The sequence below is a fragment of the Fringilla coelebs genome, assembly GCF_963513975.1.
Source record: "Fringilla coelebs genome assembly, chromosome: 11".
Taxonomy (NCBI): domain Eukaryota; kingdom Metazoa; phylum Chordata; class Aves; order Passeriformes; family Fringillidae; genus Fringilla; species Fringilla coelebs.
The window spans coordinates 23,566,098-23,592,027 of NC_140037.1; the positions used below are offsets into that span (position 1 = coordinate 23,566,098).

The 25,930-nt window shown below is 63.7% G+C and overlaps 4 protein-coding genes across 12 annotated transcripts; 2 read left to right on the top strand and 2 right to left on the bottom strand.

Moving 5' to 3' along the window:
• Window positions 1-688: 688 nt before the first annotated feature.
• SRPX2 (sushi repeat containing protein X-linked 2) lies at window positions 689-5,155 on the top strand (the record flags this gene model as incomplete). Its single annotated transcript, XM_084213028.1, has 10 exons — window positions 689-749; window positions 2,436-2,519; window positions 2,606-2,797; window positions 2,914-3,090; window positions 3,417-3,543; window positions 3,644-3,765; window positions 3,872-4,051; window positions 4,168-4,301; window positions 4,373-4,494; window positions 4,810-5,155. 10 exons carry the CDS (start codon window positions 689-691, stop codon window positions 4,988-4,990), a joined length of 1,380 nt encoding a protein of 459 aa, XP_084069154.1. The 3' UTR covers window positions 4,991-5,155.
• An 804-nt stretch (window positions 5,156-5,959) lies between these two features.
• Window positions 5,960-13,033, bottom strand: SYTL4 (synaptotagmin like 4). 2 transcript variants are annotated; one of them, XM_084213065.1, is made up of 17 exons: window positions 13,006-13,033; window positions 12,120-12,267; window positions 11,768-11,983; window positions 11,136-11,245; window positions 10,857-10,971; window positions 10,588-10,695; window positions 10,222-10,336; window positions 10,025-10,115; window positions 9,754-9,857; window positions 9,563-9,649; window positions 9,056-9,234; window positions 8,766-8,868; window positions 7,795-7,956; window positions 7,269-7,374; window positions 6,782-6,881; window positions 6,333-6,541; window positions 5,960-6,216 (listed from the first exon to the last, which is right to left on the bottom strand). In XM_084213065.1, exons 2-17 carry the CDS (start codon window positions 12,227-12,229, stop codon window positions 6,074-6,076), a joined length of 2,058 nt encoding a protein of 685 aa, XP_084069191.1. In that variant the 5' UTR covers window positions 12,230-12,267; window positions 13,006-13,033; the 3' UTR covers window positions 5,960-6,073. The 2 variants fall into 2 exon arrangements, with proteins under 2 accessions (XP_084069191.1, XP_084069192.1); XM_084213066.1 differs by lacking the exon at window positions 13,006-13,033 and having other exon boundaries at window positions 12,120-12,397.
• An 818-nt stretch (window positions 13,034-13,851) lies between these two features.
• On the bottom strand, window positions 13,852-16,966 carry TRMT12 (tRNA methyltransferase 12 homolog). Of its 4 annotated transcripts, XM_084212988.1 has the most exons (7): window positions 16,755-16,966; window positions 16,508-16,655; window positions 16,246-16,435; window positions 15,786-15,936; window positions 15,606-15,715; window positions 14,829-14,986; window positions 13,852-14,752 (listed from the first exon to the last, which is right to left on the bottom strand). In XM_084212988.1, the coding sequence occupies exons 1-7, from the start codon at window positions 16,835-16,837 to the stop codon at window positions 14,306-14,308; spliced, it is 1,287 nt and encodes a 428-aa protein (XP_084069114.1). In that variant the 5' UTR covers window positions 16,838-16,966; the 3' UTR covers window positions 13,852-14,305. The 4 variants fall into 4 exon arrangements, with proteins under 4 accessions (XP_084069114.1, XP_084069112.1, XP_084069113.1 ...); XM_084212986.1 differs by having other exon boundaries at window positions 15,786-16,435; XM_084212987.1 differs by having other exon boundaries at window positions 16,246-16,655.
• Window positions 16,967-17,094: 128 nt separating this feature from the next.
• On the top strand, window positions 17,095-25,386 carry CSTF2 (cleavage stimulation factor subunit 2). 5 transcript variants are annotated; one of them, XM_084212909.1, is made up of 15 exons: window positions 17,095-17,177; window positions 17,322-17,400; window positions 19,192-19,361; window positions 19,846-19,982; window positions 20,097-20,216; window positions 20,329-20,484; window positions 20,599-20,722; window positions 21,031-21,093; window positions 22,192-22,251; window positions 22,862-23,003; window positions 23,369-23,520; window positions 23,818-24,095; window positions 24,485-24,610; window positions 24,753-24,878; window positions 25,002-25,386. In XM_084212909.1, exons 1-14 carry the CDS (start codon window positions 17,120-17,122, stop codon window positions 24,873-24,875), a joined length of 1,788 nt encoding a protein of 595 aa, XP_084069035.1. In that variant the 5' UTR covers window positions 17,095-17,119; the 3' UTR covers window positions 24,876-24,878; window positions 25,002-25,386. The 5 variants fall into 5 exon arrangements, with proteins under 5 accessions (XP_084069035.1, XP_084069037.1, XP_084069036.1 ...); XM_084212911.1 differs by lacking the exon at window positions 21,031-21,093; XM_084212910.1 differs by lacking the exon at window positions 22,192-22,251 and having other exon boundaries at window positions 25,002-25,385.
• The last annotated feature ends 544 nt before the right edge of the window (window positions 25,387-25,930 follow it).

Sequence of the window (25,930 nt, forward strand, 5' to 3'; positions counted from 1 at the left end):
CTCCCAGCCCCGCGGAGCCCCGGCCCGGGCGGCCCCGCTCCTGCCCTGCCCGCCCGACCCCAGCGGCCCCGGACAAAGGCGCTGCGCTCCCTGTGCCTCGGGGGGCCGGGCTGCGGCAGGGAACAGACCCCAGCTGGAAGCGCTTTTCTCGGCAGCGGGCTCGGAGCCTTCCGTCTGCAGCGGGGTCTCTCCCTCCCTCCCTCCCTCCGGCAGGAGGTGGGGAAGGGGACCTGGCTCCTGCGGTTTGGTGCTCGCCCCTGCAGGCCCCGCGTTCCCGGAGCCCGTCAGGGCTGGCACAGGCTCGGCTTGGCTCTCGCCTGTGTCCAAACAGACTCCTGGCTCTTCTGCTCGCAGAAGAAAGCCTCTTACAACCTTTTAAAGCCCCGGAGAAGCAGGAGACGCGTCGGAAAACGGGCGATCCTGGGATTTATTATTTTTTACAATCTCATCATTTTGGGCCTGACTCACGGCTTTTGAATGTTTGGGATGGGCAGCCAAGGGGGAAAGTAAGTTTGCTCAGCACAAGCAAAGCGGCCAGGCAGGAGCGACAGACATCTGTGCGGTGACAAGGCGGCAGAGGGGGCCGTCACCCTGCCTCCGGCTCCTCTCCATCCTCGCCAGGGCCCGCGGCTGCTCCCGGCCCCAGCACGGCGGCTGGGCTGCCCAGCGCAGACCCCGGCTGCCCGGCATGGCAGCCCCCGTCCTGCTGCTGGTCCTTGCCAGGCTGGTGTCATCCACGTGGCACGAAGGTGAGTGCGGGGTGTGCGGGCACCGCGGGCTCCTGGGGGTGGCAGCCTGCGTGGTTCTGCTCCTGTTGAGGGCTCCTGGTGGGAAGGGATGCGGGGTGCCGGGGAACGGCGATGCCGGGAGAGCATCGGTGCCTGAGGAATGGGGTGCCTGTGCGGGTGAGCTGTGGGTACGGGGAGGAACGGAGGGGGTGCTGGCAGGCATTCAGGGAGGAGCAGAAAACCGGCCTGTCTTCCTCACACCCCCGCGTGCGGGAGCGCCGCTTCCCGCTGACTCCCTGCTCCCGCGGGGCCGCAGATGTTTGCTGGACGGAGCCCACACTCCCGACCGCCCCATGGCTGGGCGACCAGGTCACGGGCCTTGTTTGGGGTGATTTCCCCCTTCCCCTCCCCTGGCCACGCTGCCAGCACACCTGGGGATGCTCCTGCCCAGTGCAGCGGGGCTGAGCTGAGCCCAGGTGAGAAGGAAAAGGCAGCCCTGGCAGTGGAAGGAAACATCACCATTAAATGGCACATCTGCCTGCGGGGACACGGTGCTCTCTGTCCCCAGGGTCCCGGCGGGAGTTTTGGCAGCCCCCCGGGAAACAGCTTCCCCAGGTTCCCCAGGTCACCCCCACGGTGCCGTTGCTGCCCCCCGAGGACCCATGGCAGCGTGAGAGGGCAGCTGGACTGACGCACTGTGAAACGGGCGGGCTCGTGGCGAGCGGTGGCGAGCCGCTGCACAGTAAAGTTCACTTTGGAAAGATTTGTAATGGAGTTTCCTCCCCGTGACGGCGGGGCTTCTGTTCGGGCTGGCCCCGGCGGACATCCCCTTCCCAAGACGCCGAGCAGGGACAAGGGGACGCCGGGTGCAGGCGCGGCGGGGCTGCCGCCTTTCCGGGGAGCCCAGGCCCAGCATCCCCCCGTGCCCAGGGGAGCGCGGTGCGCTGGGCGGGCGGCGAGGAGGGGGCAGCGCCGGCGGGGGCCAGCGGAAACGCGGCGGAAACGTGAGCTCAGTGCTGGGGAATGCCGCGGCCGGCCGAGGCGCCGAGGGGCCGGGGGGAAGGACGTCAGCCTCTCCCCCTGCACGGCCCCCTCCCCAGCGGCGAGCACCGTGCCCATGAAGGGCACAGGGCGGCCCGCAAGGATGGCGCGGGCTGTCCTCACCCCATCCGCGGGGCCCCGCTGTGCAGCGCGGCTGGCGAGGGCCCAGCATCTCCGGCCGAGCCCATGCAGCAGCTCCATCCTTCCCTGGAGCTCGGGCAAGGGGCTGCACCCCCAGCAGCCCCCAGCTGCCCTGGGCCGGGCAGCGTGCTCGCCATCCCTTCCTTGGTGAGGGGACGGGCAGGAAAGGGCAGGCAAGGGCAGCTTTCTTCCTTCCCCGGGGATGCCCCGTGGCAGCGGCGGTGCCATGGGAGCGGGTGGCAGGACTTCCCGGCAGCACGAAGCTGGGGGTCGGTGCCAGCCCACTCCGCGCCAGCGCCCGTTTCCTGCCACAACCGCGGCTGCCGCTGCCGCTGTTTAGTCTGCGGCTGGTGCCAGCGCTCCCCACGCCACCGGGGACTGGGCTCGCCGTCTGCCCACTTTAACCCTTGAGAGCAGCCCCCAAGGACAGGCTCTGCCCAGGGCTGGGATTGCTCTTTGGCAGCTGCGGGACGTTTTGCAGCCATGAGCTGCCCTGCAGCCTGCTCGTCTCTTCCTTCTTTCCAGGGTCTGGCTACTACCTGGAGAGTCACACCAACGAGGTGTACGCAGAAGAACCCCCCCCTGAGCCCGCCCTGGATTACCGTCGAGGTAACAGCACCCAACCCATCCTTTGCGTCCTCGTGGGGAAACCGAGGCACGGCAGATTCCTCCGTCACCTCCCTGCTCTCCCGCAGTGCCGCAGTGGTGCGCCACGCTCAGCATCTACCGCGGAGAGGCCACTTGCTACTCGCCCCGGGGCAGCTCCTACCGCAGCAGCCTGGGGACGCGCTGCGAGCTGAGCTGCGCCCGCGGCTACCGCCTGGTGGGTCCCAGTGCCGTGCAGTGCCTGCCCAGCCGCCACTGGTCGGGGATGGCGTACTGCCGACGTGAGTGTCCCCGGCCCTCGCCCTGCCAGCCTCCCCACAGCGGCCGGCCCTGGGCGCTCTGCCCACCCGCACGGCCGGCAGCCGCTTCCCTCCCCTCTCTGCTCTCCGCATCCCAGAAATCCGGTGCCACGTGCTGCCAGCGGTGCTGCGGGGCTCCTACGTGTGCTCAGCGGGCGTGCAGATGGATTCCCGCTGTGACTACACCTGCCAGCCCGGCTACCAGCTGGAGGGCGACCGGAGCCGCATCTGCATGGAGGATGGCCACTGGAGCGGGAGCGAGCCAATCTGTGTAGGTAAATTCTCACCCTGCGAAGGTAAACTCTCCCTCCGTGCTTCTGGGGCACGCAGGGGATCATCCCCCGTGCCTGGGGTGCCTGCAGGTGTCACCCCACAGCCAACCCGGGCATTTCCTGCACCTCTCTCCCTTGGGACTCCTGTCCCCGTCCCCGCAGTGCCGTTAGCCCTGAAGCACAGGCACCAGCCCGGGACTGAGGTGCTCAGCGCTGGCTTTACAGCAGGTCCGGGGGGCTCCGAGGAGCCTGGGGTGGTTCAACACCGCTCTCGTAGCTCAGCCAAGGCACCCACAGGTTCCATGAATCCCTCTCCTCCCTCTGGGCAGATCTGGAGCCTCCCAAGATCCGCTGTCCTGACTCCCGGGAGCGCATAGCCGAGCCAGGCAAGCTGACTGCCACCGTGTACTGGGACCCTCCCCGCGTGAGGGACTCCGCTGACGGCGTCATCAAGAGGTGAGGGCAGAGGCGCTGCGGGCACTGCCAGCGGGGGCTGGGGGCCGTGCCGGGTGCCGCTGCCCGGGGTGCTGATGGAAAAACCCGTCTGTTGGGTCAGGGTGATGCTGCGGGGCCCGGAGCCCGGCTCGGAATTCCCCGAAGGAGAGCATGTGATCCGCTACACCGCCCACGACCAGGCTTACAACCGCGCCAGCTGCAAGTTCAGCATCCGCGTCCACGGTGAGAGCGCTGCCGCGGGCCCTCGCTGCCGCCCCAGCGCCAGCCTGCTCAGCCCTCGCCGCTGGGCACCCACGGCCCAGCCCTCAGGCCGCTTCTCCCTCTGCAGTGAGGCGCTGCCCTGTCCTGAAGCCTCCGCAGAACGGGTACATCTCCTGCACGTCCGACGGCAACAACTACGGCGCCACCTGCGAGTACCTGTGCGACGGGGGCTTCGAGCGCCAGGGCACGTCGCTGCGGGTGTGCCAGTCCAGCCAGCAGTGGACGGGCTCGCAGCCCCTTTGTGCGCGTAAGTGCTGCGGGCAGGGCGGGACTCGCCCCGAGCTTGGGGAGATGGGACCGACGGGTCCGAGGGGTGACGGGGGGCACCATGGCACCTCTCCACACACTCATGTCGTGCCCCAGCCATGCAGATCAACACGGATGTGAGCTCGGCCGCCAGCCTGCTGGATCAGTTCCACGAGAAACGCCGTCTCTTGGTCATCTCGGCCCCCGACCCCTCCAACCGCTACTACAAGATGCAGATCTCCATGCTGCAGGTGAGCAGAGCTTCCTGCCGCCCCCCGCCCCACCTGCACACCCAGCACCCCCTCACTGCCCCCCTCCACAGCAAGCTGCCTGCGGGCTGGACCTGCGGCACGTCACCACCGTGGAGCTGGTGGGGCAGCCCCCGCACGAGGTGGGACGCATCCGGGAGCACCGGCTGTCCCTTGGCATCATCGAGGAGCTCAGGTAGGGCAGGTGGGGCTGCCCTGCAGGTGGTGGCTATTCAAGGGGACGGGGGACGGGAATGCCTCTAGCAATGGCAAAGCATGAGGTTGCACCTCAGGGTTTGTGAACGGCCCCTTTCTGCTGCACCAGAGGGGCTCGTGCAGCGGGGGGAACCCCTGCTAGTCTGAATGCAGGGTCACCAGAGCTTCCCAGAGCTCACAGCCCCGAGGAAGAGGTGGGAGCCCCCGCTGCAGGAGGACCTGAGCGTGGTTGCAAGAGGCGGGCATGCTCAGCCCTCAGTGCAAGCCCTGAGCAGCGACGCCCTTGCACCTGCAGGCGCTTCCTGCACCTCACACGCTCGCACTTCAACGCGGTGCTGCTGGACAAGGCGGGCACGGACCGCGAGCGCTACATCGCCCCGGTCAGCCCCGACGAGCTCTTCGTCTTCATCGACACCTACCTGCTGAGCGAGCGTGAGGCGGCACGGCGGGCACAGAGCGGGGACCCCTGCGAGTGATCCCCGCGCTGCCCTCCGGGGATGGACGCCGCCCTTTCTGCTTTCCTAGTCGCCCACCATAGAGGAGGAGCAGGGTGCCAAGGAGCTCCGGGGAAGGGGAGCCTCTCCCTGGCTGTTCTGGCACACAGAGGGGAGCAGGGGCTGTGTGCCAGCAGTGTCCCACTGCCCAGGGCCAGGAGCTGTTTCCAGCTGGGGCACGGTTCAGCCCAACCAGGACCCTGGTGGGAGACACTGGAGGGCCCCTGCTCAAATCCCAGGGCAGGGGGGGCAGGGAGCCGGAGGAGAGTGGCAGGGCAGGAAGAGCAGGGAGGGCAGGCTGGCCAGCAGTGCAACAGCCTCTAGCACAGCAGCTTCAGCCTCCCCACGGCTCACCCTGTGCACAACTTAGACCCAATGCCTCCCACTCTGAAAGTCCTGATTAAAAGCAAATGGCCCCACGCCCAGCAGAGCCCACAGCAGCCAGCCAGCATGCAGCCCACCCTAAAGGGCTTGCCATCTCCCCTGGCACTCACTCCCTCTCCCACCACCCACGGGGAATCCTTTCTGGGAACTGCTTTGGCAGTAGAATATTAAGTTGAAATAAATAGATTTGTATAAAAAGTCAGTGCTGGCACATGTGTCACTGAGAGGCCTGGGAAACAAATGTTTCCTGGAGACCACAATCCCCAACCCCCCCAGGCTGACCCCACACAGCTCCATCCATCCAGTGCTGCAGCTGGGGCTAGGCTGTGTATGGGGAACAGGGTGGAGAGGACAAGGAGAGAGCAGACTCTGGAACGGGGCGGTAGGAAAAAGAATGGGAAGAAATAAAAACACAATGACATTTAAAAGCATTTTGCCTGGGGAAGAAGAAGGGAGGGTTCACACGGACTTCAGTTCAGCCTGAAATCTGGTACAAGGCTTATGGCAAGAGGAAAACCCTTTAAACAAAGCTAGGCCAAGAAGACTTTCTGCCCAAGCTTGTTTAGAGAAGGTCATGTTTATTAAAGTATAAGGAAAAAACCCCAATGCATGTTTGGCTGCCTTGCCGGGCTGTGCAGCGAGCGTGGCTCCCAACAGCACTGCCAGCCCCGGTGCCACAGCCTAGGGCCCCAGCTTGGCCATGGTGGAGCGGAGCTGGAGGGTCCCCTCTGCCCAGGAGCCTGGGTACTGGCACATCTTCTGCCACAGGTTCAGCTCCTCGCCCGTGGAGTCCATCCAGTCCACAGCCTGCCCGTTGCTCATGCCTGGGGAAGGGATGGCAGAAGTGACTGCTGGGGCAGGCTGGTGCCCGCAGCACCGCTGCCCCAGCGAGGCTGCTGCTGCTGCTGCTGCCCGGGGTGTGGGGGCTGCAGGCTCTCACCAGTGCCCACCCCCAGGCGCACGCCCCCCAGGAAGTCGTTGCTGGACAGCGGCTCCCGGTCCCAGACCGTCAGCTCCAGGCAGAGGTGCTGCAGCTCCTCGGCCTTGATGCCGTTGTAGACAAAGGTGTGGTTGTAGTGAGGGTTCAGGGTCTTCTTCACCACAGGCGTCTTCCTCTTGGAGGCTTTGTTTTTGTGTGGCAGGAGGTAGCTGGGGGGGAGCAGCCCCTTGGGTTAGCAGCACACGGGTGCAACTGCCTCCTGCTCTGGGGGCTGGGGCGCCTCAGCACCCCGGGACCTGCCTGGAGCCCCCCTTCCTGCCTTTCCTGGCAGGGCTCAGCAAGAAGGACCGTGACACCCTGCAAGGGGCCTCCTCCAGGTCCCCCAGCAGTTTTGGGAATACAGCCAGGGAGGAGGACAGTGCCTTCCTCGCCCCAGGACCCTCACTCACCCCTTGACAAAGCTGTCTGAGGTCCCTCCAGACTTGGCTGCTGTGAGGTTCTTGGCTTCTTTGATCCAGACCTGGAGCTCACCGCCTTCCCCTGTTTTGCCTATGAAAAACCCAACACCGTAGAAATGAATCAAATTTAATTTCTAGCACCGCAAACTTCTAGAAAGTTCCTGCTGAGCACCCTTCATCCCAGAGGCAGGCACAGAGCCTGGACTGGCATTTCCTCTTGCCTTTGCTTGTATTGACCCTGCCTCCTGAGGCAATGGCAGACAAAATTGCTTCATGCAGGGCCCAGTGGTCCAGCCCCAGGGAAGTACTGAGATGGCTGGGACAGCCTGAGGACAGCCAGGTCTGCCCTGACCCAGAGCAGCTTCGCAGAGGAGAAGGCTGCAGTGACACCCCCCAAAAACCCCATCCAGAGCCAGCCTGCATGGCCATAAGCAGGCCCTGCAGGGCTCCACACTGATCCCAAAGCTTCAGCACTCACCTTTCCTGCCATTCCCAGCCCCAGGATGCTTGGCAGATGGGATGTACTTCATGGAGACAACCAGCTCCCCCTTGTACTGGTGGAGACCAGCAGCATCTGCCCCAATCTGCCAAGAGGTGAGAATTACCAAGCACTGTAGAGATGCCATGGCACACACAGTGACAGCCTGGTGTGCAGCGCCTTCCCAGGCTGGGACAAAGGACTTGGCCTCTCCTAGATGTGGCTGAGCTGGCACATGTGCCTGCCAACTCTCCCCAGCATGACCAGTGTAGCCCAGCTCCTCTGGGATCTTATTTTGGCCCAAGCATCTGACAAAGAGAGGGAAGCTAGGCTCGAGGCAGAAGATCTGCCCTTTTTTACTACAACAGCACTGCTGTCTGCATCTGGGGTTTTCAGACCTCCAAATATTTGACTGGGCACAAGCCTCTTGGCAATGCTCAGCTGAGGTCTCCACACCCCTCTGCCCACTGAGGGCTATACCCCCAGCAGGACCAGGCAAGGGAGGCTGTGGGCAGCAGGGGCACACCTTGCCATGCAGGGGCAGGAACTCCTCCAGGTGGCTCTCGAAGTTCCAGGCCCCCAGAGGCACCTCTGCCTCCCCCAGGAAGGTGTTGCGGCCGAAGCGGTCGTGGTGCCACACTGAGAACTGCAGCGTCCTCGCCAGCAGGAGGGACTTGCTGATCTCATACTGGGGAGAGAGAGAGAGAAAACCACTGGTGAGCCTGCAGCACAGGACAGGGCAGGCCTGGCAAACTCCATCAGCTACAGCTCAGGAGCACGAGAGGAGACAGAGAAGCAATGGATGTGCACAGGAACCTGTTCCTCTTTCCTTCCATGCCTGCCAGAACCTCAGAGTCCCAGGGCAGAGGTGCAGGAGCCTGTGCTCTCCCAGCAGGTGGCCCTTGGAGCCAGGACTCACAGCATCTGGCCATGCCACCAGCAGCAGAGCTCTGCCAGACCACCGAGCCTCAGGTGGTCAGAGCACAAAACCTCAGCAAACCTGTGTGGGAGCCTGAAAACCAAACCACAGCTCTCACTTCCTCCTGTGCCTGGCCTCAGAGGTGCACTGCCAGACTCAGGGACAAAGTCAGCCAGCAGGGATGGTGAAGGGCAGTGCCAAGTTGTTCTGCCCTGGGGCCCAGAATTTATCTCTGCCCCCGTGGCATGCTGCCCTCGCTCTTGCCGCTGTAACATGCCTCCAGAGGCCAGGAAGCCCCTGGAAGGAAATATCCAGGGTAAGCAGGATGCCTCTGCTCTGGGGAATGCCACAGTGACACAGTCACATCTGCAGCTGTGCCTCCACCCCACCGTGGCACTGGGGCCTGGCAGCACAGCCAGGGCACAGCTGGGAGTGCAGGGATTTTGCAGCTTTCAGGGCACAGTCTCTGACATGGGTCCTGTGCAGAGACCCCACTGCAGGGTTAGGAGCTCACCCCTCCCCTTGTTTGTTCCGGCAGCATCCCCTGAGCACCCGCAGCCCAGCCCAGCCCCACACACCTTCAGCAGCTCGTTGTACAGGGGGTTGATGGTGTTGCGTTTGATGGTCGTCTTGCGCTTCCCTTGCCGGGATTTGTCGGGCAGGAGGTAGGTCTTCACATAGCTGAGGGGAGAACAGGCAGCCCTTCAACGAGGCCCCCCCACAATTAATCCAGCAAGCTCCCCAGGGCAGCCCCAGACCTTCTGCCTCACTAGGACCCTCCCACTTACAGCTCCCATCTCTGGTGGGCACCCCCAACCCAGCTGGGCACCCCCAGTGGTGGCACCACCATTGCCCCCCTGGCTCTCACGGGTTGGAGCGCTTCCTGCCCTCATCCCCAAAGGCCAGCTGGCGACACTCCTTCACGTGGATGAACAAGGTCTGTGTCTTCTGCTCGTAGCTCAGGGAGAAGGAGATGCCCCCGGTGACAGCCACGCTGCCGAAGTCACCGGCCTCGCTGTAAATGCTGACCATGCTCCCCAGCGTGCTCTGCAAGACAAGGCAGGGCTGAGCGGGCACAGCATCAACTGACAGTCCCTCCTCATCCTCAGCAAGGTTACTCCCTGTGCCTCTTCTGCACAGCCCCCCTCACCTCCCCGTGTCTGGGGATGCCCACACACAGCGGCCTGGAAGAGAGCTGAGCCTCTGCATTTTGATTCCCTTCTAGGGGAAGAAGCTGCCACACACAAGGCCCTTACCCCTTCCCTCCAGGAGCTGCCTGCCCTGCCTCCCTCCCACCCAAGCCTTTGGCACTGCCTCTCTCCATCCCTTCTCCCTGAGCAGAGCTGGGCAGAGCAGGGCGCGGCCCGGGGCTCACCGAGGAGGTGCCGCTGCGCATGCTGCCCCGGGCCACCCGCTGCCGGTGGATCTCCACCAGGTTATCGATGTCCTCCTCCTCCTCCTCCTGCAAGGACAGGGACAAGCTGCCAGTGAGGGGAGGTCGGGCACAGCCAGCCACACACCCAGCTTTTCCAGCTGGCAGCCACCTCGTGGCACTCAGGGTCTCACCAGCTCTGTGTTGAGGCCAGGCACCGACTTGCTCCTGTCCCCCAGAGAGCCACCTTCCCCCACAAGGTCCTCGGGGCGCAGGTCGATCACGGACTTGGTGTAGTCTGCACGAGAGGAGGAGAACAGCGGCACAGAGCAGGGCTAGCAAAGCCCTGCTGCTCTGTCACACAAGGGGCTGCTCCAGCCTCTCACAGCTGCACTGAAAGCCCTTCCCAGCCCAGGGAGGAGGAGCTGCCCACCCTGGCCATGTCAGCACCCATGCATCTCTCACCTGCAGGCCTCACCACTCGCCGGGCGTTCTTCTTGAATATCATCTCATGCTCGTCCACCAGGGTACTGCTGCAGGTCCCTGCGGTGGCATCCTGGGCAGGAAGAGTCCCTTCAGAGCAGGGCAGGGCTGGGAGCCCTGTGTGTGCCCAGCCCCACGCCCCAGGACAGGGCTGAGCCTGCCGGAGCAGCGTCACGCACCCGTCTGTCAGAGAACGCATTCTTGGAGCGGAGAGGGAGGGTCAGGCTGGAGGAAGCAGGTCCTGCTGGCCCAACAACCTGTTTTCCAGGGATGGCTCTCTCCAGGGAGTTCCTCCTGTGGCGGACACAGAAAGGTCTGTCCCAGGCCACGATCACAGCTGGCAGAGCAAGTGCTGGCCAGGAAGTTCCACTTGAGCTGCCCATAGCAGCCTGGGAGCAGAGGACCTTCCTGCCCAGGGACAGGCTTTAGCCCAGCCTGAGGAGCCAGCTTCCCCTCACTAGACTGAGAAAAACACACTGCAGATGAAGGTCCCGTCCTCTGCCAGCCAGTCTTGCCAAGGACAACCCACCCCGGGATCCTCTCACCTGCCCCCCACATCAGCAGAACTAGGTCTGTAGCTGTCAAGGCTCATGTTTTCCATGGACTCTGTGTCGCTTTTGCCATCCCGAGGGTCTGAGGCATCTGGAAACAAACTGCAGACAAGCAAAACCACAGGTATGTCCTGTTTGGCGAGGAGGTCGGTCTGAGAGAGCTTCTGTGCCACCGATGATCCACACGGGGCAGCAGATTCCTCTCAAACCCGCAGCAGATGAGAGCTGCTGCCCGGAGCACGAGGGACAGCAGGGATTCTTACCTGGACCCCTCCCGGGGTGCGGGGGGGCTTGGCTGCCGGACTGCAGAGGAGCTTTTAGGCTCACTGAGCTGGGCTTTCTGGAGCAGGGTTTGTCCCACAGTCTCTCTTTTGTTGGCTGGAAGCAGAGAGCCATCAGGAGGAACACTGCTCCAAGCTCACTCATTGCCTGGAGCAGGAGTTGCTCCCATCCAGTTCCACACCGGGCAGAGGTGCACTGGGGAAGCTGGAGCATCCCAGAAGGCTGGGATGTGGGAGAAGGCTTTGCTGTGGCAGCCCTACCTGTCGGCCTGTGCCGCAGGGACAGCCGCACCATGTCGCTGCCCAGGTGGTTGGCGAAGCGGTTCACCCTCTGGTCATAGAACCAGTCACCCGTGGTCTTCTTCAGCTCACTGCAGGGCAGGGGTGGTGGGGGCAGTCAGGGGCAGTGGGGGCTGTCTGCTGTGCCCCAACCCACCCTGGGTGCTGCCACAACCCAAGAACACAGGCACAATGGGCAAAATCAGCAGGTGACTGGGCAGGGACCAGCATTCACCGGGCAGCTGACAGGCTCAGCTACATCCTCAGCAAACACAGGAGCAAGCCGAGTTCTGTAGGACAGGGGAGGCTAAAAGGGAGGAAACCCACGATGCTTGAAACACAGGCCGTGCAAGAGGCACAGGGGGGATGCTGCAGTCAGTTCAGGGGGTGAAGAAGCGGGGCATGAAGGAGACACAAGGGTGGGGTATGACCCATTTCTCCAACACCCAAACATGGGAACCCTCTCCAGAAGTGACAGCAGAGCAAGCTGCCCTGCACTGGAGAGAAGCAGCCAGGCTAGGAAAGGCTGGCCATGGGCATCAAGTTGAGGAACTGAGAGGAAGGGGACAGGAGGGATGTACAGAATGTCCCTGCCACTTGTCCAGGCTACTCACGCCTCCTTGGTGCAGACTTTGCAGCGCCAGGAGCCGCTGGGGCTGTAGGAACGGCAGTCCCGACACACCAAGTGGTTGCAGCCCCGGCAAGTGTTGGCTTTGGGGCTGACACGGCCCAGGCTCTGCTGGCAGCGGGCACAGGTCCGCTCGCTGTAGCGCTGGCTGCCCCGCTTGGCTCCCTTGCGCCGGATCTCCAGCAGCTCATTCTTCAGGCGCCTGCTCAGACCCGACACCAGGAGCGGTCAGAGGCGCCCGGGACCCCGCGACACCCGTCACCCACACTCTCAGTCATCCGCCCCTTCCAGAGCAACGCGGGGAAGCAGCTCCTGCCCAGCTCCTGCCGCGTTCGCACCTGATCCTCCTCTCCTCTGCCTTGCGGAGCTCCTCGTCGCGCTGCAGGACCTGCAGGATCAGATCTCTCTCCACGTCCGACAGGAAGGACAGGTCCACAGCCTCCGACATCGCTCCACCCGGGATGCCTGGCCCTCGCCGGCTGCCAGCTAGGGATATGCCAGCTGCTGAGCGCGGGTCCGGCCCCGCGAGGTGCCCCGTGCCCGCTCCCGGGGCTGGACGGGACGGCGGCACCCGGGACACCGGCCCGCCCGCCGCCTCACCGCCCTGCCCCGGGCTGGGCTCGGGCCGCCTGCCAGCCCCGCCGCCCCGGTGACCTCAGCCGGCTCCGTGGGACCGGGCTGACGCCCAGCACCCGCGGCAGCCCCGGCAGGAAGGAGCCGCCCCGGGCTGCCCCTCCCACGAACGCAGCGGGGCTCGGAGCTGCCCGAGGAGCCGCCGGGAGCGGACGCGCACCAGGATCCGCGGCAGGGACAGGGTCCGGCTGCAGGCGGCGGCACCGGGACGTGGGCGGCTGCGGCCGCTCCAGCTCCGACGGAGCCGGGGCGCTTTCTTGGGGGCTGCAGCCGCTCCCCGCTCCCGCCCGGCTCGGCGGAACCGGCGGGAGGGACCTTCCCGTCCCCGCAGCCGCGCTCCGGCGTCCCTCGGGGAGGAGGGGGCGGCGGGACGGACCCCAGGCTCCTCTGTCGGGGTAAGGGGGTCCGGGGCTGGGAACACCGCGTTCCCAGCGCGGCCACCGGGGCTGGGAACTGCCCCCGCCCCGGGACACCGCGGCTCGACCCCCGGACCACAGAGGGACCCCTGGCTCCCCCGACTCCCCACCAGCCGAGGGATCCCCCGGTACCCCGCCAGGGGAGCGCGGCCCGACCCCACGATCCTCCCGGTACCTGCAGCGGCTCCGGCCGGCACCTCCCGGCAGCGGGAGGGGGGAGCCAGGAGGGGAGGGCGGTGCCGGTGCCTTAAAGGAGCCGCGGCGGCCGCACCTGGGGCACCGCCGGGGCGGCCCGTGCGGGAGGCGGTGCCCGCTCCCTCCAGCCCCTTCCCCGCCCGATCACTCCCGGCAGAGCTGCGGCTCCAGCCCCGCGGGCCGCTTTTCCCGGTGCCCCATGGCCCTGGCTGGGTGGGCGGCCTCTCCCGGAGAGCACAGAGCGCACCGACACCCGAACTGCGGGAGACCCCCGGCAGCCCCAAGGAGCCCAGGGGCGCGGCCGTGGTGTCCTCCCGCCGCAAGGCTCCAGCCGCTGCCCTTGTCCTTGGAGGCAGAGATAGGATCCCCGCAGGGCGCCTCGTCCCTGCCCCCCGCACACAGGCACCGGGGAAGCCGAGCACACGCGGCTGGCCGAGGCGTGGGGCTCCACCCGAGGAGAGGCGGTTTCTCGCCACGCAGGACAGCGGGGGAGGCCACCAGGGTGCAGCCCCAAGGCAAACGGGAGGACGCGGCTCTGCCCACACTTTCGGCCGCACCCCAGGGATGGGAAGCGATGCGACACTGACACAGTGGAAAAAACCGCGGAGACATCAAAGGGCCAGCGGGAGCTTCCTCATGGGGCAGGGGTTCGCTCCCTCTGGAGAACAGTCCAGATGTAGAGGGCTTTGGGCTTGCAGGCAGACAATGCCACAGAGGCTTTGCTCCCTGAGCCCCTCCACACACCACTGAGGACCCAAAGTCCCCAGGCCAGACCCCCACACTTGCACCAATGTTCGTGTTTTAACTGCACACCAACAAGAGGTGGTGAGAAACATCTTTATTTCGGAAAAAAAAAAAAAAAAAAACCTAGGAAGGAAACAAGCTGAACAGACTTGCTTCCAGGACATTAAAAAAGCATGCTGGTAAATACAGGCATAAAGCTTATCCCTGACCTGCTGAAATAAACCCAGCAGGAGCCCAAGGCTTCTCAGCACTGTGGCTCTCTCTTGGCGAAAATGGGGCTCAAGGTGCTACCACATGTCCAAGACCTGAGCAGTGACTGGCAGAGCCAGGGCAGAACACCGGCACTCTGACCCCAGCTTGCTCCATCCTTGTCTGGATCCTGACAGGATCTGCAGTGCGGAGCACGGCCCCAGGTGCCCCAGGCACAGGGAGGCACTGCTGGGCAGTGCTGCCACCTGGGAACTAGGGGACACAAGGCACATCCAGGCTGGCAGCAGGACACTGCTGGCCACCCTTCCAAGGAAGCTGGAGCCCCACTAAACGGGCAGCACAGGCCGGCACTCGAGGTCCAGCACGAGGTGATGCACGTGTGGCGCGTAGGACTTCACCGGCTCGATGTGCAGGACGCTGCTGCGCCACGGCCGCCCATGCAGCTCTGCCAGCAGCCCCTGGATGCGTGTGGCCGTGCCTTCAGCCCACCTCTGCCACTCGGGTCTGAGCCTGGCCCCCAGAGTCTCCTCCCCACCGTGCTCTGTCGGGTGCTGTGCCTCTTCCCCGGGGCTGGCTGCCTCCGGAGAGCCCTGCTCAGCCAGCAGCACCGCGCTCTGCGGCGCGGCCGGCACGGGGCGAGTCTCCACGTTGTGGTGGATGTGGAGAACCCCACCCGTGTCCTTCTTCAGGACGCGGCAGGCCACCGGCCAGCCTTCCTCCGAGCTGGGGATCAGCCCCAGGTTGACCCTGTCTGCCACGTCCCGCAGCTGCAGCTGGGAGCAGAGCGGAGGTGAGGGGATGCCGGCGGGAGCGGTCCTGCGGCCCCGCCCGGCCTGGCGCAGCGCTCACCTGCCGGCTGTCCCCGCTGTGGATGTGGCAGCGATCCCGCACCCCGTTCAGCACCAGGCTCCTGTGCAGGGCCTCCACGGCGTGGCTGTTCCACTCACAGGCGTGGACAAAGGCGGCTCCCGCGTGCACCAGGAACGGCAGCGTGAAATAGCCGATGCCTGCAGACAGGAGGTGGCAGTGGCTGAGGGCAGGGACCTCCAGAGATCCACACTCCTCCCTGAGGGCAGGGCAGGATGCACACGGCCACCCTGCCTCTCCAAGTCTGCTTTGCTCTGGGTTGGAGAAAGCCCAAACGCTGTAAAAATGGAAATTTATCCCTCCCTCTTCTGCAAAAGCAAAATCTGCCTTGAAAAATGTTTAGAGTTTATTTTACCTTCAGTCTTTGGCCATCAGATTGAGACCTGCCTGGCTCTGCAGAAGTGTCCAGATTACTGTTTAGTTTGATTAATCTAGAGCAGTTTTGTGGGTGCCATGTCCTTTCAGTGTGGCACAAATTGGAAGCACTAACTTTCTTAAGCACAAACAGTGGCAAATCTTTCCCCTGGATCCAAGTGATTCCCCAAAGCAGCACTAGGCACAGAGCCTGAGAACAGGACACCCTAAGTGTCCAGAGGCTGCAGGGACAAGGGCAGTACAGCAGTGCCAGCATAGCTGAAGGGCTCACAGACAAGACAGGAGCTGTAAGCCTGACTATTTTTCATTCCAAGCTGGAAATGACATTTCATGTCTATCTGGATGCCATTAGCACCTGTCTTGCCCCTCTTCCATCCCCCTTACCTGCATAGAGATCCACCAGGACCTCCCCGGAGCAGGGCAGTGAGGCCACACGCAGCTTCTCGGTGATGTTTCCCGGGGAGAACATGCACTTGGTCACATCAAAGGTGTACCTGGAAGACCCCGCCCAGACGGTGAGGGCAGTCCCTTTTCCACCAGCCGCATCCCGCGGCTCAGGCCCACCTGATGCCGTTGTCCACGTGCTCCACCCAGCCGTGCTGGCCCAGCAGCAGGGTGACCCTGGGGCTCCGCATCCCGTCCGGCATCACCCGTCCTCGCCTGGCCACCCGCCGGGCCCCCAAAGCCGAGGCGACAGTCTCCCAGAGCGCCGAGCCTGCAACACAGCAGCCTGGAGATGCGGGTGGCGTGTGCCAGGCCGGGCCGGGGCAGGCAGGCGCCGCTCCCCTTACCCATCCTCTCCCGAGGCGGGCAGGCTCCGCTCCCCTTATCCATCCTCTCCCGGGACAGGCAGCCTTGCTCCCCTTACCCATCCTCTCCCGGGGCGGGCAGGCTCCGCTCCCCTTACCCAGCCTCTCCCGGGGCGGGCAGGCTCCGCTCCCCTTACCCAGCCTCTCCCGAGGCGGGCAGGCTCCGCTCCCCTTACCCAGCCTCTCCCGGGGCGGGCAGGCTCCGCTCCCCTTACCCAGCCTCTCCCAGGGCTCAGCCCTGAAGCTGTCCTCGCTCAGCAGCACCAGGTCCCCGTGCCTCTGCCAGGCGTGCGGCACGTCCCGCTCCAGCTCCTCCGACCAGCCGGCCCCCAGCAGCCGCCGCAGCTCCTCCCGCAGCCTCTGGGCCGGCGAGCGCCGGCGGGCGGCCCTGGAGGGGACAGGGTCCTGCGGCAGGGCCGTGCCGCGGGCTGGGCGCCCAGCGCCGCCGCGGCCTCGGGGCTCGGCGGCTGTGCTCACCTGGATCCCGAGCAGCTCACAGGGCACCTCCGCGGGCAGGCAGAGCTGGGAGAGCTTCTCCGGCAGCACCGGCACGGCCACGCGGCCCCCCGGCACCCGCTGCAGCCCGTAGCGCCCGTCCAGGAGCCGCTCCTCTTGCAGACACTGCCTGCACGGCCAGGCGCGCTCAGCTCTGCCAGCCCCGCGGAGCCTCCTGCTGCCCGGCTGGCCCGAGCAGCACCGGGCTCCCGTTCCCAGTGCCCCTCACCTGAGGCGCTGGGCGAACTTCGGCTCTGTGGCCAGCGCGGGGACACCCATGGGGACAGCCATGGGGACGTCCGTGCCTTCCATCCTGCCGAGCCCCGGGCGATGTTAGGCTCGCCAGGGGCTGTGCCTCAGGGCCGCTGCCTGAAGCGGCATCCCTGAGGCCGCTCCCGGTGCCGGGGGATCCCCAAGGCCGTGGCAGCCCCGTCCGGGGACCCCGGGGAGTCCCGGTACTCCCACCCCGCTGCCGCCGGTGCCGCGTTACCCGCCGGAGCGCTTTTTGAAAGCGCCGCTGCCGAGCTTCTGTCGGGCAAAAGCGGAAGCGGGGGGACGGTTGGCGCGCGGACCGGAAGCGGCGCGGGCGGCGCGATGGCGGGGCTGTCGGTGCGGGACCCCGCCGTGGATCGGTCCCTGCGCTCCGTGTTCGGTGAGGCCGCGGGGCGGGACCGCGACCTGCAAAGGGAAAGGGGCACGGACGGGCAAGGGCAGGCGGGGGGCCGGCGGGTGTCCCCCCCTCGCCGTCGGGGCCGGTACCCGCCGCGCTGACCGGCGGCACCGTCTGTCTCCGCAGTGGGGAACATCCCGTATGAGGCCACGGAGGAACAGCTGAAGGACATTTTCTCGGAGGTTGGGCCCGTGGTCAGCTTTAGGTGAGAGCGGCCGCAGGCCTCCCCCGGGTCCCCCTGCTCGGCGCAGACCGAGCCCCGCGGGCTCCGCGGAGCCGGCCTTGGAGCCGTGGAGTCTCAAATCCTTAACGCTGGGAAAGGCCCAACCGTTCCCCCAGCACTGCCAAGCCCACCGTGTCCCCAAGTGCCACATGCACACATGCCTCGGGCTGCCTGCTCTGGTGCTTGCCAACCGTTTTGGCGGGGGAGCTTTGCCTGATTGCCCGTCTAAACCTCCCCGGGGCCCCGAGCCTGGTTCCTCACACAGAGCAGCATCTGCGGGGGTTGTGAGGCTGTACTAGCTGTGCTCACGGTGTCCCGAGCACAGCAGGTGGATGTGGAGCTGCCCTGCTGTGGCTGATGAGGGCTCAGGTGCTGGTTGGGCTCTGTGCTCCTCAGTGCCATCCCTGTGCTTCTCACAGGTGTTTTCCAGGCTCAGTTCAGGTTTTGGGAGTCCTGTCCTGTGCCTTGTGGGGTGATGGGAGGCACTCAGCTGGCACTGGTGGGCATCCTGCCCACCACAGCCTTGGGATCAGCCGTGCCAGGAGCCAGCAGGCCCTTTGGCTTAGGCATGGACCCAGGCCCGATTGCTGTGTGCCTTGAGCTGCCCTCCCTGTGCTCCCAGCTCTGCTGGGGCTCTGTCCCCATATGCCCCTGAGCTCTACCCGTGCTCCCAGCTCTGCTGGGGCTCTGTCCCCATATCCCCCTGAGCTCTGCCCGTGCTCCCAGCTCTGCTGGGGCTCTGTCCCCATATCCCCCTGAGCTCTGCCCGTGCTCCCAGCTCTGCTGGGGCTCTGTCCCCATATCCCCCTGAGCTCTGCCCGTGCTCCCAGCTCTGGTGAGGCTCTGTCCCCATATTCCCCTGAGCTCTGCCCGTGCTCCCAGCTCTGCTGGGGCTCTGTCCCCATATCCCCCTGAGCTCTGCCCGTGCTCCCAGCTCTGGTGAGGCTCTGTCCCCATATTCCCCTGAGCTCTGCCCGTGCTCCCAGCTCTGCTGGGGCTCTGTCCCCATATTCCCCTGAGCTCTGCCCGTGCTCCCAGCTCTGCTGGGGCTCTGTCCCCATATCCCCCTGAGCTCTGCCCGTGCTCCCAGCTCTGCTGGGGCTCTGTCCCCATATCCCCCTGAGCTCTCCCTGTGCTCCCAGCTCTGCTGGGGCTCTGTCCCCATATCCCCCTGAGCTCTGCCCGTGCTCCCAGCTCTGCTGGGGCTCTGTCCCCATATCCCCCTGAGCTCTGCCCGTGCTCCCAGCTCTGGTGAGGCTCTGTCCCCATATTCCCCTGAGCTCTGCCCGTGCTCCCAGCTCTGCTGGGGCTCTGTCCCCATATCCCCCTGAGCTCTGCCCGTGCTCCCAGCTCTGGTGAGGCTCTGTCCCCATATTCCCCTGAGCTCTGCCCGTGCTCCCAGCTCTGCTGGGGCTCTGTCCCCATATTCCCCTGAGCTCTGCCCGTGCTCCCAGCTCTGCTGGGGCTCTGTCCCCATATCCCCCTGAGCTCTGCCCGTGCTCCCAGCTCTGCTGGGGCTCTGTCCCCATATCCCCCTGAGCTCTCCCTGTGCTCCCAGCTCTGGTGAGGCTCTGTCCCCATATCCCCCTGAGCTCTCCCTGTGCTCCCAGCACTGCTGGGACTCTGTCCCCATATCCCCCTGAGCTCTCCCTGTGCTCCCAGCTCTGGTGAGGCTTTGTCCCCATATCCCCCCCGAGCTGTGGGAGCTGTGGGCATAGCAGGATGCTCACACCGCCCCCAGCAGCAGCGTTGCTCTGCTCTGCTCCCTGGCAGGCTGGTGTACGACAGGGAGACAGGCAAGCCCAAGGGCTATGGCTTCTGTGAGTACCAGGACCAGGAGACGGCGCTCAGCGCCATGCGCAACCTCAACGGGCGCGAGTTCAGCGGCAGGGCCCTGCGCGTGGACAACGCCGCCAGCGAGAAGAACAAGGAGGAGCTCAAGAGTGAGTCAGCCAGAATTCTGGGGTCTCCCTCACACTGGGCCCATCTTTGGCAGCTGCAGGGCAGGGTGTGTCTCTTCTGCCAGGCTGGCGGAGCTGACTTGCTCCTAACAGGGTTGTGAGTAGTGCCCCAGAGGGATGCATGGGCTCAGCTCTGGGTTTTCACTCCCAGATGATCACAGAATCACAGAATTACTTAGGTTGGAAAAGGTGTGTAAAGATCATGGTCCAGCCTTTGACCAAACTCACTGCATCAAATTGTATTGCCCCAATAGATTGGGGTACTAAATGCCACTTCCAGTCTTTACTTAAATGCTTCCAGGAACAGTGATTCCACAACCTCCCTAAGCAGCCTGTTCCAATGCCTAATCACCCCTTCTGTGAAGAAATTCCTCTTAAGGTCTCCTGGTTTTGCTGCCTCCTTTTCCCCTGGTGGGCTGGTGCTCTCTTCCTGATGAGCCTGTTCCATGTGCTGTTCATGTTGCAGGCTTGGGCACAGGTGCACCCATCATAGAGTCACCCTATGGGGACCCTGTCAACCCAGAGGATGCCCCTGAGTCCATCAGCCGGGCAGTGGCCAGCCTGCCACCCGAGCAGATGTTTGAGCTGATGAAGCAGATGAAGGTGAGTGCAGGAGGGCCATGCTCCCTGTTTGAGCACTGCTCCTCCCACCACTGCCTGCACCCTCCCACCCATGTCACACCTTGTCAGAGCTCTGATCAGTGCCTGTCTCCTCAGCTGTGTGTCCAGAACAGCCCCCAGGAAGCCAGGAACATGCTGCTCCAGAACCCCCAGCTGGCTTATGCACTCCTGCAGGCCCAGGTGGTCATGAGGATTGTTGACCCGGAGATCGCGCTGGTTTGTCCCTTTGTGATTGTCCAGTGTTGGGAGGGGAGGTGGGAGGATATCTGGGAGGATATTGGTGGAGTGGCAGTGGAAAAGAACTCCTTTCTCCTTCTTTCTCCCCTAGAAAATCCTGCATCGCCAGACCAGTGTTCCTCCTCTGATCCCAGGCAACCAGCAGGCAGTGCCAGGCCCGGGGCCTGGGCCAGGACCGGGGCCTGGGCCAGGGCCCAACGCGCAGCTGAACCCGCAGAACACCCCATCGTCCCAGCCACAGGCCATAGTAAGAGCCTGCACAACACATGAGCTGTGCAGGGGAATGGGCAGTGCTGGCTCTCCAGCTGGGGCACGTGCCCGGGTGTCGGGGTGTCCCTGAGATCCGGTGTCTCTCTGGCAGGGCGGGATGCACGTCAATGGCGCTCCTCCTCTGATGCAGCCCCCCATGCAGGGGGGAGTGCCAGCCCCGGGACAGATGGCAGCTCCTGTGCAGGGCCCAGGCCCTGGCCCCATGGCTCCAGGAGGTGAGTTTGGGCTGAGCTGCCCCACCGTGAGCACACAGGTCCTGCAGACACCCCTCTCTGCCTTCCCCCTTACCAGAGGGCTCAGCCCTGTGAGAGCACACGTAATCCTGTGCTGTACATTGTGGTTGTGCTGCTGCCAGAAGTGGGCTGCAAAGTTGGATTATCCCTGGGGGGAACCAACACCAAGGGAATAAACCTCCAGATGCTCCCCCAGGAGCTGGGAGCGAGAAGGTATTTGGGACCAAAGGAACAGGTTAGTCATCAGGGATGGCTGAGGAGGGGTCTGATCTCTGCCTGTCCCCTCTCAGGTGGGATGCAGCCACAGGTTGGGATGCCAGGTGCAGGGCCAGTCCCCTTGGAGCGTGGACAAGGTAAAACAGATGTGTGTAGTGCTGTGTGTGGTGTGAGCCTCACTCCAGTCAGCAGTGCTGTGTTCCAGCTGTGTGCAGCCTGGCTGTGCCCAGCCCCGGGGCTCTGCCCGGGTTTGTTCACTGAGGCACTAAGGCTGTGGTAGCAGCTCCCTGGCTCCCAGGGCTCAGCCCATGCCCAGATTGGCTCCCAGCTCGTTCTGCATGCTGTTGTGCAGTCGTGCCCTGGCAGCCAGGAGAGCTGCCAGTCCCCACCGAGCGGGATGTGTCTGTGTTTTCCACCTCTGCGAGCCCATGTCTGTCCCTGTGCTTGTGCGGGCAGGCAGAGTTTGCTCTTCTCTAGTCCTTGTCCTGTTCCTTCGCTGCCGGGGTGCGGGGAAGCAGCTGGTGCGGCCCCGCGTCCTCCGCGCTGTGCCCAGCAGAGGGAGCTGGGTCTCCGGTTTGGCTTGAGGCTTGGCAGGGACTTCCCGGAGGGTGACGGCTCGGCTTTCCCTCCGCAGGCACGGTCTGTCTGGCCCAGCCCTGGGCCCCGATTCCTTATGGTTCACACATTGCCACGTGTAGGTTAGTACGGCCCCGGTGTTCTGTTCTCTCAGGAAGAGCACATGCAAATGCCTGTCACCTCTGTTGCCTTGACTTCTATCCTAGGCCTTGTTTCAGCAACATGGCAAACCTAGTCTGAGATCCTTTGGCCTTAGGGTCGGCTGACTCTCATTTTCTTTGGGGTGGGCACTGTCTTCCTGAAAGCTGTCTGATAGTTCTTGGCACCCAAAAGGTTTTGGAGAGCAGAAGCTGGGTGTGCGTTGTGGGGCCGGTGTGGCCCCACGGAATGCCGTGTCTCTTGGCAGGAGGTCTTCTCTGCCTGCCTCTCTCCCCGAGTGAGGGAAGGACTGTGCCACGCTGGCTGTCCTGCTTGTGCTGACAAAGGGGGTGTGATAGGAACAGGTTGATAAAGCCAGACTTGGAGCATTTTCTCTGTAGGTTTTTCTGGGGACTTCAGGGTGCGTGATCCTGCAGGCAGCACTGTCCCCAAAGCTGGTGCATGTGTGCATACACCATTTACGTGTCTGCTCTTTCCCTCTTTTCCTGCTGCTTGCCCAGGGAACCTGCAGCTCTCGCCCGTGGGACCTGCCAGGCCTGCGTCTATCGAACGCGTTCAAGGTACCCCGGCACCAGCTCCCTCTTCCCATGGAGCTCGTTGTGGAGTGTGCAGAGAGCAGCTCTCACCCTGCTGTTCTCAGGGCCAGGGACTGGCATGTCACTCCTTGTAGCCTGACAGCAGTAAGAGGAGATGAAGGAGGCAGGATTTCTTCTAGGACTACAAGAGAGAACAGGCTAGAACCATACATGGAGCCTCCAGTGGAAAAGGAGAGCCTGTTTAGAAAGGGCTTTTGCCTAAGATCTAGCCCTCTTTGACACTGTGCTTCCAGGAGCTTTCCAGGTCTTGCTTTGCTCCTGGCCCCACGTTAGCAGGGTGTTGATGCCCACACTTGTAGGGATTGCCATGGGGGCACCCATGCTTGGTTTGGCCCCTGGTGCCATAAGGAACCTTAAATAAAACCTGAGAAGAAAAAGAGAGGAATAAAATTAGCAGCCAGGGAAGGAGCTTTGGTGTGCTCCAGCCTCGTGTGTGGGGCTGTGTCCCCAGCCGACAGCACAGCTCAGGGGAGCAGCGTGGCTGCCCCACGCCCGGCCTGAGAGCGCTGGGGACAGTCTTGGCACGGCACTGGTCATGCAGATCCTCACGAGTTCTTGTGTGTCTCCCTGGCAGTGCCCATGCCAGACCCGAGGGCCCCTATGCAGCGTGGACCTCTACCTGCTAGTGGCCCGCCGCCCCGAGGCCTTTTGGGAGATGCCCCGAATGACCCTCGCGGAGGGACCCTGCTCTCAGTCACTGGAGAAGTGGAGCCCAGGTGAGGGGAGAGGGAAGGAGAGGAGCCCTTGGCACTGTCCCCTGCCCAAGGGTAACCTCTCGCTGAGGACAGGGATGGCACCAGCCTTCCGGGAGTCACTGCTGCCTGGTCGGAGGCCTGTGTGCTGCCAACCGTGGGGGCCGGCCCGTTTCCCCGGGGAAGGGATCTCCCCGGGGTGATGGCAGCTGCCCTGTGGCATGGGGCCACCAGCACCCATCCCTGTGCCAGCCTCACCCTCCTCCCCTGCGGCCGGCTTCGGGGGCAATCCCAGTGCTCTGCCCAGACCGTGCCAAGCCAGTGTCTGATTCACACTCTCTCGCTTTTTCTCCTCCTCCTGCTTTGCTCTCCTCGTCTCTCTGCGTCAGAGGTTACCTTGGGCCGCCCCACCAGGGAGCCCCTATGCATCATATGCCTGGTCATGACAGCCGTGGCCCCCCCCATGAGATGAGGGGGGGACCCATGGGAGAACCCCGACCACTGATGGGAGAGCCGCGGGGGCCCTTGATGGATGCTCGAGGTGAGAGAGGGGGCATGAAATATGGGTGGCTTGGATTGTGCAGGCAAGAAGTCAGAGTGGAGCCGGCTGCCCCGACCCAAGGCATAGGAAGGGGGTTTGGGCAGTGAAATGACTGACTCCAGGCGAGGAGGGACAGTCCCAGGGTGCAAGGGACTTTCTCCAGGCATGTCCCCTCTGCCCCCAGCCCTGCACTTCCTGGGTGCTTGCTGGCCCCCAGACAAAGGAGGCAGCAGGCTCGCTGCCACACTCCTTGCAGCACTGCTTCCTTCAGGAGCTGACCTTGTGTTTCCTCCGCAGTCGGAAGAGATCCCCGGGGGCTGGAGCCACGAGGGCTGGAGCCGCGCGGGCTGGAGCCGCGTGTGATGGAGGCGCGGGCGCTGGAGGCGCGAGGCCTGGAGCCGCGGGTCCTGGAGCCACGAGTGCTGGAAGCCAGGGCCATGGAGGCCAGGGTCCTGGAGCCCCGGGGCCTGGAGCCTCGAGGGCCTGGTCCCAACCCGCGTGGCCCAATGCCTGGTGGGATACAGGGTCCTGGGCCACTAAACATGGGAGCCAGTGGCCCGCAGGGGCCCCGCCAGGTACACACAGCTCTGCTCAGCTGCTCGGGCACCGATGGCGTCCTGTAGGCTGGGGCTGGGTGGGGGGTGTCCCACAGAGCAGCAGCTCTGGGAAGCACCAGGCTTTGGTCACTGGCTCTGAGGGATCAGGGCATCTGTCCCATTTCCCCAGGCACTGCCCATCAGCTGGGGACAAGACAAGGCTCAGGCCGCTCTCCACCTCTTCCTGAGACACAGAAAGGAGCACAGGAGTTGGGAGGGGCGGGCACATAAAATGCCCTCTCTCTGCGTGCTCAGGCATCTTCAAGCAGTCTGTGAGGGCATCCATCTGATCATCTGTTTTACCTTCCTGAATTTGTAGGGCTGAGTCCAGAAACCTCCAGTCTCTAACCCCTCTCTTACTCCCCCAGGTTCCTAACATGGCTGGGGCAGGCATGCAGGGAGGAGGCATACCTGGGGCAGGAGTCCAAGGAGCTGGTCAGCCTGGAGGCTTTAGCCCTGGACAGAGCCAGGTCACCCCCCAGGATCACGAGAAGGTGAGAGAACAAAAGGGAAAGGGTGAGACAGTAGGAGCAGCACTTCCTGTGTGCTTTTCTGTGGCGGGGTCAGCCCCTCCCTGGCTCTGGTATGCTGTGGCTGCTCTGGCAGGTCACGTCTCTGACCCCTCTTTCCCCACAGGCAGCACTGATCATGCAGGTCCTGCAGCTGACAGCAGACCAGATCGCCATGCTGCCCCCAGAACAGCGGCAGAGCATCCTCATTCTGAAAGAGCAAATCCAGAAATCCACGGGGGCACCCTGACAGGTGATGTCCCTAACCTGGTCTCACCCTGTGCCTTCTCCCCTCCAGTAAAACAGCTGCCTAGGATGGGACTCTGCCCTGCTTCCCTCTGTGCCGGGCTCACCCTCCTCTCCTTCTTTTTGGCAGGCACAAGATGGAAATGCCATGTGCCTGGATAGAGGTGATGCTCCATGGCAGCTGCTTCCCGTTGCTACCTGGGCTGATGGTGCATTTTAGGAGAGGTTAGGTCACCCCCAAGAGGTTTTTTCCTCCAGTTCATCCTTTTTTTTTTTTTTTCTGTGTATATTTTATGGTGTTTGAAATAAAGTGGGAGGAGGGTTTGAGTAAATCCATGTCCCTGGCTGCCTTGTTTGGTCTCTCATGGAGGCCAGAGTGGGAGTTTTGGGTTCTGGGAGCAGTGTGGCCTGGCTCCAGTCTTGTCTAAACCACTTGTCATCCTCCCTCCTCCCCACACCAGGGCAAGAATTAATAATGGAATTTCTTGAAGTATGCTGTTTACAGGGGTCTAGGGGAAGGGCAGGACAGAGAGCTTGGCTTTCTATCCCTGCTGGCAGGGCAGGAAGGGCTCTGGATCCAATTGCAGTATCACTTTCCACACCAGCCTGCTCAGGCAGCGGGGTTTCCCTCTCTGCTCTAGCTGGAGCAGAACCTTGCTGGGAGCTGCAGTGGGAGCTGAGCTGTGTGCTGGGTGCAGGCTGGCTCTGGGGTGCCAGTGTTGCAGCGAGCCCATGCAAAGGGGTGTCTGATCCTGCACCCCAGGGGGTTTGCTATCAACCAGCTCTTCTATTGCACCCCTGCAAGGGGCAGAGCATGGGCTCCTTTGTACCTGCACAGCTGAGTCACCACGGAGGCTTTCGTTACAAAGAAAAGGAAGTTTAATTTATTCTTATACAAAAGAGTGTTTAAACCCTGAGGGGCACGTTTCGCCCCTGACACCTGCATGGATGCCCGTGTCCCATCCCCATCCAGTGGTTCTGCCCAACCTGCTGGGCTTCTGCTGCTTCCTGCTGCTCTAGCAGCATCACAGAACGTGGCTCTGGTTTCCCAGTGAGGGG

Coding starts and splice junctions, on each gene's coding strand:
- SYTL4 (XM_084213065.1), bottom strand. CDS start 12,229: ATGTCGGAGGCTGTGGACCTGTCCTTCCTGTCGGACGTGGAGAGAGAT. Junction 9,235..9,562: donor TGCGCAGCGGCACCTCCTCG/GTGAGCCCCGGG, acceptor CTTGTCTTGCAG/AGCACGCTGGGGAGCATGGT. Junction 7,375..7,794: donor TCCTGCCCCTGCATGGCAAG/GTGTGCCCCTGC, acceptor ACCTCTTGGCAG/ATTGGGGCAGATGCTGCTGG.
- TRMT12 (XM_084212985.1), bottom strand. CDS start 16,837: ATGGAAGGCACGGACGTCCCCATGGCTGTCCCCATGGGTGTCCCCGCG. Junction 14,987..15,605: donor CCTGGTGGATCTCTATGCAG/GTAAGGGGGATG, acceptor TCCTGTCTGCAG/GCATCGGCTATTTCACGCTG. Junction 14,753..14,828: donor ACAGCGGGGACAGCCGGCAG/GTGAGCGCTGCG, acceptor CTCTGCTCCCAG/CTGCAGCTGCGGGACGTGGC.
- CSTF2 (XM_084212909.1), top strand. CDS start 17,120: ATGGCGGGGCTGTCGGTGCGGGACCCCGCCGTGGATCGGTCCCTGCGC. Junction 20,217..20,328: donor TTGACCCGGAGATCGCGCTG/GTTTGTCCCTTT, acceptor TTTCTCCCCTAG/AAAATCCTGCATCGCCAGAC. Junction 22,252..22,861: donor GTCTATCGAACGCGTTCAAG/GTACCCCGGCAC, acceptor TCTCCCTGGCAG/TGCCCATGCCAGACCCGAGG.